This window comes from Hippocampus bargibanti, linkage group LG13, assembly GCF_051943395.1.
Source record: "Hippocampus bargibanti isolate YZ-2025 linkage group LG13, ASM5194339v1, whole genome shotgun sequence".
NCBI classification, from domain to species: domain Eukaryota; kingdom Metazoa; phylum Chordata; class Actinopteri; order Syngnathiformes; family Syngnathidae; genus Hippocampus; species Hippocampus bargibanti.
In genome coordinates this window covers 20,497,558-20,514,346 of record NC_142746.1, presented here as the reverse complement: position 1 = coordinate 20,514,346, position 16,789 = coordinate 20,497,558, and the positions used below count along the sequence as shown (strand labels likewise).

The 16,789-nt window shown below is 40.4% G+C and overlaps 1 protein-coding gene across 3 annotated transcripts in view; it reads right to left on the bottom strand.

Annotated features, from left to right (window-relative positions):
- sh3pxd2ab (SH3 and PX domains 2Ab) overlaps nucleotides 1-16,789 on the bottom strand; it is a 58,192-nt gene that overhangs the window by 21,365 nt on the left and 20,038 nt on the right. For all 3 annotated transcript variants that reach the window (XM_089012281.1, XM_089012279.1, XM_089012280.1), the window contains exons 6-7: nucleotides 10,471-10,502; nucleotides 815-943 (exon numbers count right to left, since the gene is read on the bottom strand). In XM_089012281.1, coding sequence (XP_088868407.1) covers nucleotides 815-943; nucleotides 10,471-10,502 — 161 coding nt within the window. The remainder of the gene's footprint in view (nucleotides 1-814; nucleotides 944-10,470; nucleotides 10,503-16,789) is intronic.

Here is a 16,789-nt window from a genome sequence, read left to right as displayed (position 1 = left end):
TTCTGAACGTTCATTTGGCAATTTGCATACTCGGCACAGAAGCCAATCAGAAGCCTGTTTCGTGCTTCGGACTATACCGTGACTGTAAAGTGTACTTGAGAGTTTTGAAAGGCGCTCAGAAAGAGGAGTCCACGTGGCCGGTGGCGGTTTTACTTGTAGCTTTTGCTTTATTGACTAAAACAAACATTTGATTTGAAAAAAAAAAAAATTTTTTTTTTTTTTTTGTCTTGAAGTTGTCGGCCATCGGGGCCGAGACGTTTTGAAAGTTGTACGCCCGACGTAAAACTTGTACACCCCGGGCCTCTGGGCAGACGTTATTTCAAACACTGCTTGATGTTATTTTTTATATTCCGCTGTTTCTAAAGACTTATTCTGTGATTGAATTGAATTTGTTATAAGATCTTCCTGGACGACTACGATTCTGATGCGTTTAAAAAACGTTTTGTTTCAAACTCTCGGTCTTGTACACATTTTCCAAGGCTTGAACTGCTGACTAAAGGACTTCTTGCAGCTGGCAATTGTACATCGGGCACGTCTTACTGGCTTTCCATTAAAGTGCGGTGGAATAATTAATACAAGTCTGGGACAGATTCCTTTTGCCAGAAGCGGAATGCTGGCCTGTCGCCTGAAGCAACAGTGGGACAAAAACAGTGCTGACTGCACGCCAGAATGAGCCTCCAGATGGATCTAAAACAGGGCGGACATGGGACAAAGGGACCGAGAAACTCGAGGAAATATTTGGGGAAGCGGTGGGAAGACCGCATCGCGACGCTGTCTTGCTGAGTACGCCAACGCGTTAGTCCGGATCACTTACCGCTCTCGCTCTTCTCGATGACGTCCACCACCTCACCAGCTTGGAGGCTGATTTCCGCAGGCTCTTGCTTCTCGTAACTGGCCACCACCACATACTGTTCCAGGACCATAGGGTCCGAGGCGTCCAGACCTGGAGTTGATGGGAAGAAACAGGCTGTCAGCCAGCTGCCAGCCATTGGTCCCCTGGAGCGACCGCTGGGCACCCGCTGTGCCATAGGCCACTTTGTCACTTGAGCTCAGCCAATCACAATATTCACAGGGCTCGGTACATCTTCCTGAGAGTCTAGCCATAGAGGTGCATCCCCCTCCAGCCCAACATGAGGGGCAGTGGAGATGCTGAGACTCTACACGGAGACCGTCATCCCCAAAGTGGGAACGCTCAGGCGGAAAAAAGTTGAAAATCCATTGAGCGTCGTAGAAACCGTCTCATCGGGAGACGCCGGTACAAACATGAACATAGTTGGAAGGGGAGCCCCGATCGGATGTCACACGAGTCATAAAAGTGTTTCAGGACCGGGACGGTTGAGAGAAGGAGAAAGGAATGGCTTCCTTTGGAAAATAAACCATCTGCTAAAAAGCCTCCTTCTCCTCAGTCGGGGCTGGAACTTGGAGGAAGAGTCAGGGGGGGGGTTGTGTACGCCAATCATAAGACTCGGCACCAGAAGCCTTAAATAGAACCATATGAAGGGGCTGGAACAGCACTCAAGAGGGATGGCCCTCTGTCTCCATGAAACACTAGACCTCGGTCCACGGCGTGCAACGCAGCCAATGGAAATGTTCCTTTCTTTACCTCGCTGGGTTAACCATGTCAACACCGGCGGTGACTTAGTTTGAACTTGTTTTCATAACTTGAGCGCATTCATCTTTTCAGGTTCACTCTTGAGTATCGGAATGAACCACTTGTGAGGCCAACCGCAGATGGGTTTGATTTGAGAGGACACGACCGCTGCGCACGGGCTAGGAAATGAAGGCTTCATCGTGAAAAGTGTTGCAAATAGGTATAGCGGACAAAAAAATGATGGGTGATGAGTCAACTGCCCCAATCACTTCAATCCATAAACAAATTTTGTTCACTCCAGTGCCAAGGTTTTTGTCATTTTCAGTCAAATTGAAGGACCCACAGAATATTGAGTTTTAGGGCTACATAAACATTCAATACAACGTTGGAAACCTTAAAGGACAACCGACACCATTTTTTTGTTTCCTAACTGACATCAGAAAAACGTTTTATAGAATTTAAAATATCCAAACATATTTTAGTCACATGCAAAACATCAATAAAAATGTGTTAAAGTGTCCCAAAATTACTTCAAAATGAACTCGGAGATGCCGAGTTTCAGAAGGTGCCGCCCGCTTGTTCGTGACGTCACGCCAGGACGTCTTGCCTTCCTCTAGAATCAAAACAATGGTTTCAGATTCGGAGAAGATGCTTTCTTGTTACTCATCCAGTTATGAATATGATTCAAATAGTTCTGAAGAGGAAAGCATAAATGTTTGCAATCGATTAAAGGAGTCCTCCCATATCAATTTGAGCCATCAATGATAGCAATGTAGAATCCAGAAAATGCAGAAGATGGCACCCAAGCTCCGTTGGAAATGGGCTGATTTGTCTGCTGGGAAAAACCTATTTTTCGGGATACACACGCAGCTGCCACAATGAGTGATGTGTCGTTCGCGAATGAACTCGTTCTCCTAAGAAGAAAATGGCAGCCGACTGTTTTGGCCCTCTATTCCCCGCCCCCAGTCTTTGGTTAAAGCCACGTGATTGGTCAAGAACGCAGCAGTGAAGGAAGGTGGTTTAAACATTAAAGAGACAGGCAGATGACAGTGAGAGAGTTTCAACTTTGATAGTTCAAAGGCAGAGTGTAGACTGCGGTTAAAATTCCCATCAATCAGGCTCCACAAATAACCCGCACAAGCCATCTGCACTTGATGCAAAAAGCTATCAACGCAGCTAAACAGAACACAATTGATGAGGAACTAGATAAAATTATCACAGAGAAAGCACCTACAAGGGATCATTCCTCAAAATGGTGAAAGAAGAAGGCTACGTTCCTCATCAAGTGTTAAATGCTGAGGAAACCGGCCACTCCACTCCATCAACGACCATCACAAAGGTAAATAAAACGACTTTATTATACAGTATAGTGTATTTATTTAATTATAATACCATAGCACATTTATTATACATAAAATAAGGTATATGTTGTGTAGTTTAAAGGCTTACAGAATTAGAAACTAGAAAATTATGTTTTATGGGGACCCGGGAACGGATTATTGCCATTTTAATTGTTTCCTATGGGAAATTAATTTTTGGGATATACACTTTTTGCCTTACACACTCTGTCTGGGAACCAATTAAGTTCGTAAGCCAAGGTATCACTGCATCAATTATTTGCTGACGCACAGGATATTGTTTCTTGGTTAATTAACTTGACTTAACAAAAGTTTGGAAATTGAGCTCGAATTTTATGACAAGGGATGTAAAAGCTGCGTCTTGAGTTGCGGACAGCTGTGTGTTAAATATGCATGTTTTGTGAGTATTATTTTAATCAGCCTCGAAAAGTATTAACCCATATCAACCCATACATTCTAATCATTGATAAAAACTGCAAAAAATACTTGCAGTACTTTATCAACAGAGCAACGTTTACTTTGCGGGGAGCCAAATTTGGCAAGGCCTTTGCTTGGCTTACCACCGGCATATTAGCAAAGGTCGCTGCACTGCTGTTCGGCGTAGCGCAGATGTACTCATGTCACGGCATCGCTATGTGGCCCTCGTCGGGGGAAAAGGTCAGAATCGAGCAGACATTTCCAAGAACAATTCTTTAGTGAAGACAACTTTCGCAAGAGTGTTTGTTAGTCGAAAGGTTTGTTGCGTTATGAGTCAATGTCAAAGTCAGCTTTATTCTCAAATATGCTAATATGCATGATATACAGGACAGATGAAATTTTAATTAATGAATCTGTAATTCGGTCATGCAAACTTGGAGTAAAATAAATAAATAACACACACACACACACACAATAATAATAATAATAATAATAATAATAATCCATTTCATTTCTAAGCGCCTTTCAAAACTCTCAAGGTCACTTTACAGTCACAGGATCGTTTTTTTTCTGTGGTTGAGCCACATGCGCCAGCGTTCGCTCAACCCGGAAGTAACTCACATAGAAAGAAAGCTAGCCAGCTAGCTAACAGATAGCTAATAGATAGCCAGCTAGACAGTTAGCTAACTAGCTAGACATCCATATAGCTAATAAATAGCCAGCTACATAGCGAGCTAGATAGCTAATAATAATAATAATAATATTTCATTTATAAGCGCCTTTCAAAACGCTCAAGATAGCAAATGGATAGCAAATAGATAGCCAGCTAGGTAGCTATCAAATATACTGTATTGTATTAATTAATGTAATGTATTATTCTTATTCTATATTGCCAGCTAGTTATCTAGCTAATTGATAGAAAACGGATATCAAATAGCTAGCTAGGTAGCTAGACAGCTAGCTAATACAAAGCAAATAGATAGCAAAAGGATAGCCAGCTAGGTAGCTAGCTAATAGATGGCAAATAGATAGCATGCTTGCTAGATAGCAAATAGATAGCAAATGAATAGCAAATAGATTGCCAGCTAGGTAGCTAGCTAGATAGCAAATAGATATAATATCAACCCCACACACCCCAAAAAAAATCTCAAAAGGGAGAAAACATTGCTTCTCAATAAAACCAGTTCTACTAGCAGTCTCTATGGAGCTATTTATATCACTTAGTGGGCAACGGGGGGGGGGGGGGTGTTATAACAATGCATTAACACCACTGTGTCAATAGCCCCTTTTGTAAAAGCCAGACTTTGTTTCCTGCCGTTTTCCAAGTATTGTTTGTTTAAAGGGCGCCTAACAAGCAATGAAATGATCAAGTTGACCTGCTATTTCACTTTTATGGCAATCCCCAGCAAAATATGGAGTTAAAATCCCCCAATAAGCTGCAGTAAAAAAAAAAAATAATAATTACGGGGGGAGCCAATACCGGTTTTTCATGGTAAATGCACGTGACGTTTTGAAAAAATTTGTGTGGATAATTTTATGTTTTGTTTTACATTTTTCTAATGATTTGGTTATTTGGTTATTTAATTATTTTGTTGTTGTTTTATTATTTTATTGTGTTGTGATTTTATTATTTCATTATTTTATTATTTCATCATTTTATCAAATCAACGCAGATACGTATTTGCAGTTTGTCTGCAGGCTGGGCCGAAAGTTGATGATTTCATGATTGTATTATTTTATTATTTTATTATTTTATCATTGTAATATTTTAATATTTTATTATTTTATTATTTTATTATTTTATTATTTTATTATTTTATCAAATCAACGCAGATATTTGCTATCTGTGCGCTGCCCGGTAGTTATGATAGTTTACCTGTCGACATGTGTTGCTCCACATTTTGTGGTCATAAATACATTGTAACGTTTAACATTGTAACATTGATTAGCATTTATTATTAATACTAATACCAATACTACTACTACTACTATTAATAATAATAATAATACTAATAAATGTCCTTTATAAGCGCCTTTTAAAACTCTCAAGGTTACTTTACAGTCACAGGATAAGTTTTTCTGTGGGTGAGCAGCGGCAGCCACACGCGGCAGCGTTTACTTAACCCAGCCGATGGTGTTTTGCATCGTTTGTTAGCTTGTTAGCATTTGTTTGATACACTGCCCTTCATTGATTTGGAGGGTGTAGAATTAGCCAAGTTACATGTTAAAATGTGAGTTTTTTTAATGCAACAGAGTACAATAATCTAAATGGGAATCATCATTTATACCTCAAGTTGCATGCACACTGAACTTCAACCCGCTTTGACCCCCTACAGTGGGTCGTTTCTTGTTCTGTGAATCTCATCATTGTGTATGAAAACGTAAAAGGTGGTGGTGGTTTGAGTAGCCGGGGGGATGGAAGTGGGGGGGGGGGGTCTGTTTAAATGCACACTGCTCAATGGCTTTTCATTGAGAAAGAAGCTGGCCAAACAGTGCGCTGTTGTCCAACCACATTTGCCCTTAACGGTTTCCAGCGGCTATTTCGAGTCCTATCCATCTGCAAACACAAAACACCCCCTTGACCGGACCAACGGCGCACCCGTGCATCAGTTAACCTTCTTGCCCCCACCCCGAAACATGACACAAACACACACGTGTACACACATAAACACTGACAGAAGCGCAACTAGACAAACACACACAAGCCACATACCCCCCCCCCCCCCCCCCCCCCCCCCCCATGGGCAGGCTGCTCAAATAAAGACAGCAAGGCTACACATATAAACACACTCCCTTAGGTTGAGGCGCAACAGTGAAATGGTTTCCACTCGCCACGTAAACCTCCCCTCCATCTGCTTTTCACATGCATACACCCCTCCCCTAAACCCAGCACCACTTTTTTTCTTCTCATACTCATTTTGTGCTGTTTTGTCTCACTTTCGCAATACGCAGCAAATGCGTCCGTAATTATCAGAAAACGCCGATGCAAAAGTGGCATATGAACTGAATTATGAGCTGAATTTAAAAGCTTAAAAAATATTTTTAATGGTCACAACCACGATCAAAAGGCCGCTAAAATCAAATGAGACTTCAGAAGACCCATTTGTATTTCTTTGACGCTCGCTATGGCGGTTGTGCGGTTACACGAGAAAACAAAAGGTTTCTTCAGCCGTCATCTGTACTTCTTTGAAGGTGTCGCATGTTTCGCTTCTCATCCAAGAGGCTTCGTCAGCAACCTAAAATATTTTGCTGTTAGTTTTCGGCCCTATGTATATCCCTACTGTCCAGACGTGGTGGTGCAAGACTCTGCTATGATTGTTCCCTGCTCTCAAGTTGGGGGGAGCAGAGGACTACTCCCTGCGGCGACACTGATTACTACTATTGTTTGTCCTGACTGATTACTTTTATTGTGCTGCCTGAGTATGGGGTCTACGACAGGCCTGATTGCCCCATTTGCACTGGTATCACCTCATCAGCATAACTAAGCCTATGTTGCCTAAGAAGTCTGTTGTACAAACGATCCAAATGGCACGCAAGTATTTTTGCGCAAGATCAGAGAGATCGATTGTGCGTTAACTACAGATGTTTAGAATTATCACACTTGCCAGGTATGCACATACACAAACACACAAGCATACATGTTTTTGCAACATAATGGGGACGAGGTGTATGAACGATTTGCCCTGTGGGGACCAAATTTCAAAATGTGCCTCTCGTAGACTCTTATCCACACACACACACACACACACACACACACACACACACACACACACACACACACACACACACACGCACACACACATACGCATTTTTATGCTTTCTGGGGACCACTTTTCGGATCATCATTTCTGAGGACCACCCCTTTCTGAAACGTTTTTTAATGTTTTCTTAATGGGGACCAGGTTTTTTTGTCCCCATACGTCAAATGGTCCCCAGGACATGACTGTTTAAACAGGTTTGAATAAACGAGAGAGCGCGCGCACACACACATATTCTTGTTTCAATGGTATTGTGAGGTCCGCATAACTCCAGATAAGGAGTGAGGACCACCGTTGCTGATAAGTTTAGAGAGGAACTCGTGGTACATTTGAACACTAAATATCACTCCATTTCCCACTTCAACATCTTTAAAAACAAAGAAATAAAAAGTGGACTTGAAACTGAAATAACAGCAGAAGTGAGGTTTCTGAATGGGTACATTCAAAGTCCTCACCCCTGTTGTGAATTTGGCTAAAATATCATTTTACGTTTTGTGGTATGAACTTTTTCCTCGCATTAACCACGCACACACACACACACACATAAACACACACACAGTTGGTAAAAAGTGTGTGTATCCAAGTGAAATGAAATACACACCAGAAAATCATTTTGGGTGAATTTGTGAGGACCTCTATGGAACTTTAACAGATGCATATATACACCCCCTAGGAGCCTTTGGAATGAAAAATTTGGGAGGACCGGCCAAAAGGTCCTCACTTGTCAAAAATGTCCTCACTACGTATGGTGTAAAATGTTCGTGGTCCTCACAATTCTCGTCATACAAACACACACACACACACTCGCCCGCAACCTCCAGACCGCTCGCATTCTCAGCAAAGTCTAGCGGGATATTGGCACCGTGTAATTATGGAAACGGTGAAAGATGCTAGCTCCAGCACAAAATTTCACCGCAGTCTGGTGGAGGAAGCGAGGTCAACCGTTTCATCTGTGCTAACCGCCAATGTCCAGCGGAGATTTACAGATCAGTAAATGCATAAACACGTGGAGATCCTAGAAGCGGCAAAAGCTCATTAAACCCTAATTAGGACTGGATTGATGAACTTTCCAGGGCTGCGGAGTGAATGTAGGTTACTTTCCACATGTGCACACTCACACATAGTGCATTAATGGTTCCATTTTGCAACGGCGCTGGAATTCCTTGTTACGCAAAGTATAATGCAATGGAACATATGATACATTTAGGCAAGAAGTGTTTTTTTTGTTTTTTTTTATTTTTTTTGGGGGGGGGGGGGGGGGCAAATCTGGTTAAAGGACAACCGATGCCTCCGGAAAAGTTGTGTCCATAATTTGTATAATCACTTCAAATGAGTTCTATTGAGCGTATTTTACAAATATTCCATGGCGTATAGCTATATTTTAAGACTCGCGCTGAATATTCGGGAAGTCTTGTTTTCGAGTTGGTGACGATTCCAGACGTGACGTCACTGAAGGAACGCCCCTGACAGAGAAAGCGACACACAATGCATTTTGGGTACATTGTTTGGTCTGAAAACTTTGTGTTGATCCGTGTTGATGGCGAAATTAGAAGGAAAACACATAAATAACGCGATGGTGAATCGTGTGTTGCACCAAGACTACTATTTGATACTAGTTGACACAAATTCCCAGCAGACAAATCAGCCCAATTCCAACGGAGCTTGGGCGCCATCTTGTGCATTTCCTGGGACGCGACATTGGAGTCCAGATGGCTGGAATTGATACGGGAGGACTTCTTTAATCGATTGCAAACATTTATGCTTTCCACTTCAGAACTATGTGAATCATATTCATAACTGGATGAGTCACAAGAGAGAATCTTCTCCGAATCTGAAGCCATTGTTTGATTCTAAAACAGGGCAAGACGTCCTGGTGTGACGTCACGAACAAAGGGGAGGGGCCTCCTGAAACTTTCTGAGGTCATTTTGAAGTAGTTTTGGGACACTTTAAGACATTCTTATTGGTGTTTTGCATTTGACTAACATATCAGCTGTGCGTTTTGGGTATTTTCGATGCTATAAAACATTTTTCTGATGTCAGTTAGGAAACAAAAAAAATGGTGTCGGTTGTCCTTTAAGAGGCGACAATGTGCATGATTGCAAAAAGTAACGTCATTTCGCAAAGCGTGTGTCGGTATTGCTTGGCGACACACATGTTACAACAAACGGACATAAATACACTGGCGCAGCTGCGAGCCAAAGGGTTTTTGCATACGTTCATGGCTGCCTCCTACGCCTGTATCCCTATGGTCTGCTGAGTCACTCACACGTTCTTCTTCTCTTGCACTCTCCTTTCTCTCCGTTCTCACACACACACTTCTCCCACTGCCAACCATGGCAGAAAAAAAATATTGAGCAACAAACAGGTGGTCTATCCAGCGCCCACCCATCGTTAGCTTAAAGCGGCGCAGTTGGTGAAGAAAAAAAAACTTTCTAGTACAGTGATACCTCGGTTTACGAACCCCTTTGGCTTCGCGACTTTTCGGTTTACGAACGTTACATTTACGAAAATTTTACCTTGGCATATGAACTTTTTTCGTACACTGAGCTGCCTCAATGAGTGATGTGTCGTTCGCGAACGAGCCCGTTCTTCTAACAACAAAATGGCAGCCGACTGTTTTTGTCCTCTACTTCCCGCCCCCAGTCTTCGGTTAAAGCCATGTGATTGGTCAAGAACGCAGCAGTGAGGAGGGTGGTTTAAACATTAAAGAGACAGGCAGACGACAATGACAGAGTTTCAACTTTGATAGTTCAAAGACAGTGTAGACTGCAATGTCAAAATATCCCAACAATCAGGCTCCACAAACAACCCGCACAAGCCATCTGTGCACTTGATATAAAAGCTATCAACTCAGCTAAACAGAACACAATTGATGAGGAACTAGATACAATTATCGCAGAGAAAGCACCTACAAGGGATTCCATCAACGACCATCACAAAGGTAAATAAAACGACTTTATTACACAGTACAGTTTATTTCTTTAATTATAATACCATAGCACATTTATTATACATAAAATAAGGTATATTTTGTGTAATTTTAAGGTAGAAAATTATGTTTTATGGGGACCTGGGAACGGATTATTCTCATTTTAATGGTTTCCTATAGGAAATAAATTTTTGAGATACACACTTTTCACCTTGCACACTCTGTCTGGGAACCAATTAAAACCTTTTAGTAATTACACCAGACTAGTATTCATATAAGGACTCAAATGTGCCCCCTCAAAAGCCCACAGTGAATAAATTATACCATCACATTTATAAGAGCCATAAACCGTGAAATCTAAGACGATTGACGACAATGGTTGTAATTTCAAAAAAAAACAAAAAACTGTTCCTTACCCGATTTGCGTCTGCCAGTGCCCCCGCAATCCCTGGAAAAAAAACAACAGAAGAAAGGCAAGGTCATTTTCAGGCTGGAGCTCTCAAAGTAACATTGACACAGCTTGATTATTCCAGTATGTGAATATGGTTCAATCTATTTGTGGGACGCTCTCAACGTGGTTGGCACAAGCACAGTGGACCAAACCCTCCGTTGGGAATGCATGTAGAACTTGTCGCGGTGTCAAAGGGGCTGGGGGCGACAACAGAGTGCGTGGAGGGTCTCAACATATATGGTTAGCTTAAAATTTAAAAGATAATGAACGGATTTAAGACTAAGAGGGGGTGGTAGAAATTATCTTGGTTGGAGATGAGCAACCCTTAAAGGACAACCGACACCGTTTTTTCCCTAACTGACATCAGAAAAACGTTTTATACCATCTAAAATATCCAAAACACGCAGGCTGATATTTTTAGTCAAATGCAAAACACCAATAAAAATGACTTCAAGTGTCCCAAAACTGCCACAAAATGAGCTCGGAACAGGGTAGAGTCAGAAAGTCCCGCCCCCTTGTTCGTGACATCACTATTGGTCACAAACTGCCTTGCTCCAGAATCAAAACAATGGCTTTTAGAGAGTTCAGATTCTGAGCAGATGCTTTCTTGTTACTCATCCCTTTATGAATATGATTCAAATAGTTCTGAAGAGGAAAGCATAAATGTTTGCAATCGATAAAAGAAGTCCTTCCGTATAAATTTGAGCCGTCTGCACTCCAATGTAGCATCCCAGAAAATGCACAAGATGGCGCACAAGCTCCGTTGGAAATGGGCTGATTTGTCTGCTGGGAATTTGTGTCAACTTAAGACCTTCCTTTTGCATGTTACCGCAATTGGTAGTCTTGGTGCGACACACAACGATTCACCATCGCGTTATTTATTTAGTTTTCCTTCTAATTTCGCGATCAACACCATGTTTTCAGATGAAAAAAAGTACCCAAAATGCATTGTGTGTCGCTTTCTCGGTCACGGGCATTCCCTCCGTGACGTCACTTAGGGGATCGTCATCAACTCGAAAACAAGACTTCCTGAATATTCAGAGCGAGTTTTAAAACGTAAAATATAGCCATATGCCGTGGAATCTTCATCAGTAGAAGTCTTTAATGTTACAAATTATAGACGCAACTTGTGTCGGTTGTCCTTTAAAGTTTGAGTTCCACGTGTTAGTTAAGATAAAGTCACTCTTGGCCAACTCCTACTCTGGTTCTGACTACGTGGACTAATCCCCGGAGAGACATTCCAAAAGACGAGCAAACGATTATTAGATAATGGCCTAGTCGAGCTTCATTAAAAAGAATTTCTCAATTGTAGGACAGGACCGCAACAAAATTTTGAATTGGCTTGTGAGAGGCTGGCTGGAGAGATGAAAATTGGAAATGACACATGAGAGGCGAAAGCATGAAATGATGGACGTGAGAGTAGAAGACCTCTGAAGCAAGCAAGTGATCTCTAGCATAGAGATATTTTTCCCGAGAGGAGAACACAAAAAATGCAAAGCTTGGCTCGGCACATGCTGTTGCAATCAACACTTTTCGTAAGCGTGCCAAATCATTCGCCGTGTGGAGATGTTTTTTTTTTTTTTTTAAATCTCAAAGCACCGTTGATTTGTCTCAGGTTGTTTCAACAGCAGAAAGACATTAAACTCTCAGAGACTTGCTGTTTTTTGGTAGCTAGCTAACTATGGAGCTAGGTATATAGGTCAGTTGGGTGGTAGGCTGGAAGCTAGCAAGCCAGGTTGTTAGCTAGCTAGCTAGCCAGGTAAGTAGGTAAGTCTATTGGTTGTAAATTATTGAAACATACAAAAGTAGGAATAAGACTGACTTGTATTAATGAGTATAGTTGGAGCTAAAAACAACTCTCAGAGACTTGCTGTTTTTTGCTAGCTAGGTAACTAGGTAGGTAGCTAACTACATAGCTAGGTAAGTAGGTCAGTTGGTCGGTGGGTTGGTACCTAGAAAGCTAGGTTTCTAGGTAGGTATCTAGCTTGGTAGGTAACTACCTACTTACCTACCAAGCTAGATCTATGAGATCTATCGGGTGTAAATGATTGAAACATCCAAAAGCAGGTATAAGACTGAGTTGTATTGATGAGCACAGTTGGAGCTAAAAACCACTCTCAGAGACATGCTGTTTTTTGCTAGCTAGCTAACTAACTACATCAATAGGTAATTAGGTCAGTTGGTCAGTAAGTTGGTAGCTTGCAAGCTAGATTGTTAGGTAGCTAGCTAGCTAGCCAGACAGGTAGGTAAGTAGGTTGGTAGGTTTATTGGTTGTAAATTATAGAAACATCAAAAAACAGGTATAAGACTGAGTTATAATCATGAGTACAGTTGGAGATAAAAACAACTCTGAGACTTGCTGTTTTTTGGTCGCTAGCTAACTATGTAAGCTAGGTAAGTAGGTCAAGTTGGTCGGTAGGTCAGTATCTCGCAAGATAGGTTGTTAGCGAGCTAGCTAGCCAGATAGGTAGGTTAGTAGGTGGTAGGTCTGTTGGTTGTAGATTATAGAAATATCTAAAAGAAGATATCTGACTTTGTACGGATGGTACCTAGCAAGCTAGGTTGTTAGTTAGCTAGCTAGCTTGGTAGGTAGGTCTATCGGTTATAAATTATTGAAACATCCAAAAGCAGGTATACGACTGAGTTATATTCATGAGTACGGTTGGAGCTAAAAAACACATTGCACATACGGAAGCTTTCAAGATTTTGGCAACCATATACTGTGCAGTAACTGGCTGAATATGCGCACCGCTCAGTACCCACATTCATTATTAAATAATTTACCAGGCACTTGCATTAGGAAAACAAATCGAGCCCGTGCGTCATGTTTGGTGGGCCGACCAGAAATGGAATGCATGGAATATTACTGCTGTGCGCCATGTATACATTGCACAGAGAGCGAAGTTGACCCGGGATTAACCTCAACTCGAGGGACTGGCAGCTCGGGCCTCGACCGCTCAACATCACAAAGCAGGAAGTCATTTTAATAGAGCAAGTTGATTGTTTAAAAGTCCCAGATAAATGGACAAACAAAGACAGCGGCACTGCGAACTAATTACAGTGATACCTCGGTTTACGAACCCCTTGGCTTACAAACTTTTCGGTTTTACGAACGTTAAATTTATGAAAATTTTACCTTGGCATGCGAACTATTTTTTGGGATACACACGGAGCGGCCACAATGAGTGATGTGTCGTTCGCGAACGAGCCCGTTCTAACAAGAAAATGGCAGGCGGCTTGTTTTGGTCAAAGCCACGTGATTGGTCAAGAACGCAGCAGTGAGGGGAGGTGGTTTAAACATTAAAGAGACAGGCAGACGACAGAGAGAGTGAGAAAATGGATAGAAAACAGTGACATTTGGACTCGTTTCAACTTTGATAGTTCAAAGGCAGAGTGTAGACTGTAAGGTTAAAATTCCTATCAATCAGGCTCTACAAATAACCCGCACAACCACTTAATGCAAAGAGCTATCAACCCAGCTAAACAGAACACAATTGATGAGGAACAAGGTAAAATTATCGCAGAAAAAGCACCAACAAGGAAGGGATCATTCGTCAAGATGGTGAAAGAAGGAGGTTACGTTCTTCATCAAGTGTTTAATGCTGAGGAAACCGGCCACTCCATTCCATCAAGCCATCAACGACCACCACAAAGGTAAATAAAACGACTTTATTATACAGTACGGTTTATTTCTTTAGTTATAATACAGAGCACATTTATTATACATAAAATAAGGTATTTTTTGTGTAGTTTTAAGAAAATTAGAAAGTAGAAAATTATGGTTTATGGGGACCTGGGAACGGATTATTCTCATTTTAATGGTTTCTTATGGGACATAAATTTTTGGGATACACACTTTTCGCCTTACATACTCTGTCTGGGAACCGTTTAAGTTCGTAAGCCAAGGTATCACTGTATCTTGATTTAAATTATGGAAAAATATTTAGATGAACCACTAATATTTAAAATACTGAGTGGGCAGTGGTCTTCTCAAGTCATGACATAGAATCTACACTGAGGTATCATATGCTCAAATCGAAGGTTTCCAGATGTAAAGTGCAGCCCTCACACATATGCGCTGAAAGTCATTGCAAACTCCAGCTGTGATGAGAAGATTATGAGTGCTACTGAGTAGGCAATCGGTGTTTGAAATGGAGATACAGTATGCATGCGTTTAGTGGAATGATGCATACTTCCATCCGAGTTGGAGCGAGTCCCAGAGTCTCTGGATGCATATGCACATGGTCCCTAAAATTAGTCAGAAAGCTAAAATGCAGAAGGGAAAAAAAAAATCATTTCCCTGGGGGATTGACAAGAGTGTTAATTTAGCAGTGATTAAATGTAGCGCAAAGTAGTCACGACAACAGGATAAGCCAAGTAAGCATGATTGTTGATGAGAAGCATAACGTGGAGTGATTACAGCATTAGAGGCTAAAATGGCAAATTGCACAACAGCAATTTTTTTTTAGCGAAAAGCTCAGGCTTGCTATTTGGCTCCCCCTATTGACATATTGACCACACAACATATCCTAATTTTTGGGACCAGTGTTTGCCACTAGATGGCAAGAGATGATGTCTTATGTCGTTAAAACTCAAGCAAAAACTGTCATTCACAAATAACAAAATAACATTACTAATGAAAGAAGGTTTGATATTACAGTTTAAATGGATATAATAATAATAATAATAATAATAATAATAATAATAATAATAATAATAATACAATTTCATTTATAAGCGCCTTTCAAAACTCTCAAGGACACTACAGTCACAGGATATTTTTTCTGCGGGTGAGCAGCGGCAGCCACACGCGCCAGCGTTCACTCAACCCGGAAGTAACATAAAGTAAAAAAATAATAATAATAATAATACACAAAGACACGGAGAGTCATTCATTCTTCAGCACTTTCTGTACCTTCTTTGTGACATGAAGCAGTTCTAGATGAAAGAGGAGAGGATCAAAGCATCCTTTTCAGCAGCTAGATAGCAAGTAGGTAGCTAGCTAGATAGCTAGCGAGATAGATAATAATATTAATAAAAATACATTTCATTTATAAGCGCCTTTCAAAACTGTCAAGGACACGACAGTCACAGGATATTTTTTCTGCGGGTGAGCAGCGGCAGCCACATGTGCGAGCGTTCACTCAACCCAGAAGTAACATAAAAAAAACTAACAAATAATATGACAACACAAAGAGTCCTTCATTCCTCAGCACTTTCTGTACCCAACTTTGTGATAATATATAATATCATATATATTAGATATTATATATATGATGATATAATATATAGTATGAAGATCAGATGCAGTCGATTTATCCCAATAGGTGTTTTTAAGCAAACGGTGAGTTAAAGCCTCATAAAACCGTTCTCTTTCAGTCCTCAGCATTTGGGTGGCATGACTTTTGAATACCCCCCCCCCCCCTCCACCCCCGTTTATGTTTAAACTCTGCTGGACTGTTTCCCGGCTCTGACTTTGAAGTGGGATTAACAGGAATGAGACTTCAGTCCCGCTGGACACGGAACGATGACTCAAGAGGTTTTTTTCCCCCCTCTGGAGTAGGTCTGGGAAGTTTAAATTCACGCCTGTGCACTACCTAAAACAAAGCTTAAATGCTGTATGCATAAATATAAGAATATGAATAGCATTTCAAATCAGGACGTCCAAATTTTATTCTTCTAAAAAGTATACAAAAAGTTTTTGATGAGTCAATTTTACACGATGTGCATGCTAAAACAAATCCACAAATCAAATGTATGTTTTTTTGTTTTATTTTTTCCTATATGATAGCTTTACACAAATAACTATATATATATATATATATATATATATATAGCTTTACACAAATAACTATATATATATATATATATATATATATATATATATATATATATATATATATATATATATATATATATATAGTTATTTGTGTAAAGCTATATATATATATATATATATATATATATATATATATATATATATATATATACAGTAAAGTCCGAAAAAATATCGATATAACCGGGACTATCGATATATCCGACCCTGTTTGCATGTAATTTTCTCCGTGCGTGCATAGAAATAGTATCGATATAACCGGGACTATCGATATATCCGATATCGATATAACGAGACTTTACTGTATATATATATGCTCATATTTTTTAAGACAGCGAAGACAGAATTAGGGTAAAAAAAACCTGAAAATGTAGGTTAATTAAAAAAAATATATATATATATATATATATATATATATATATATATATATATATATATATATATATAT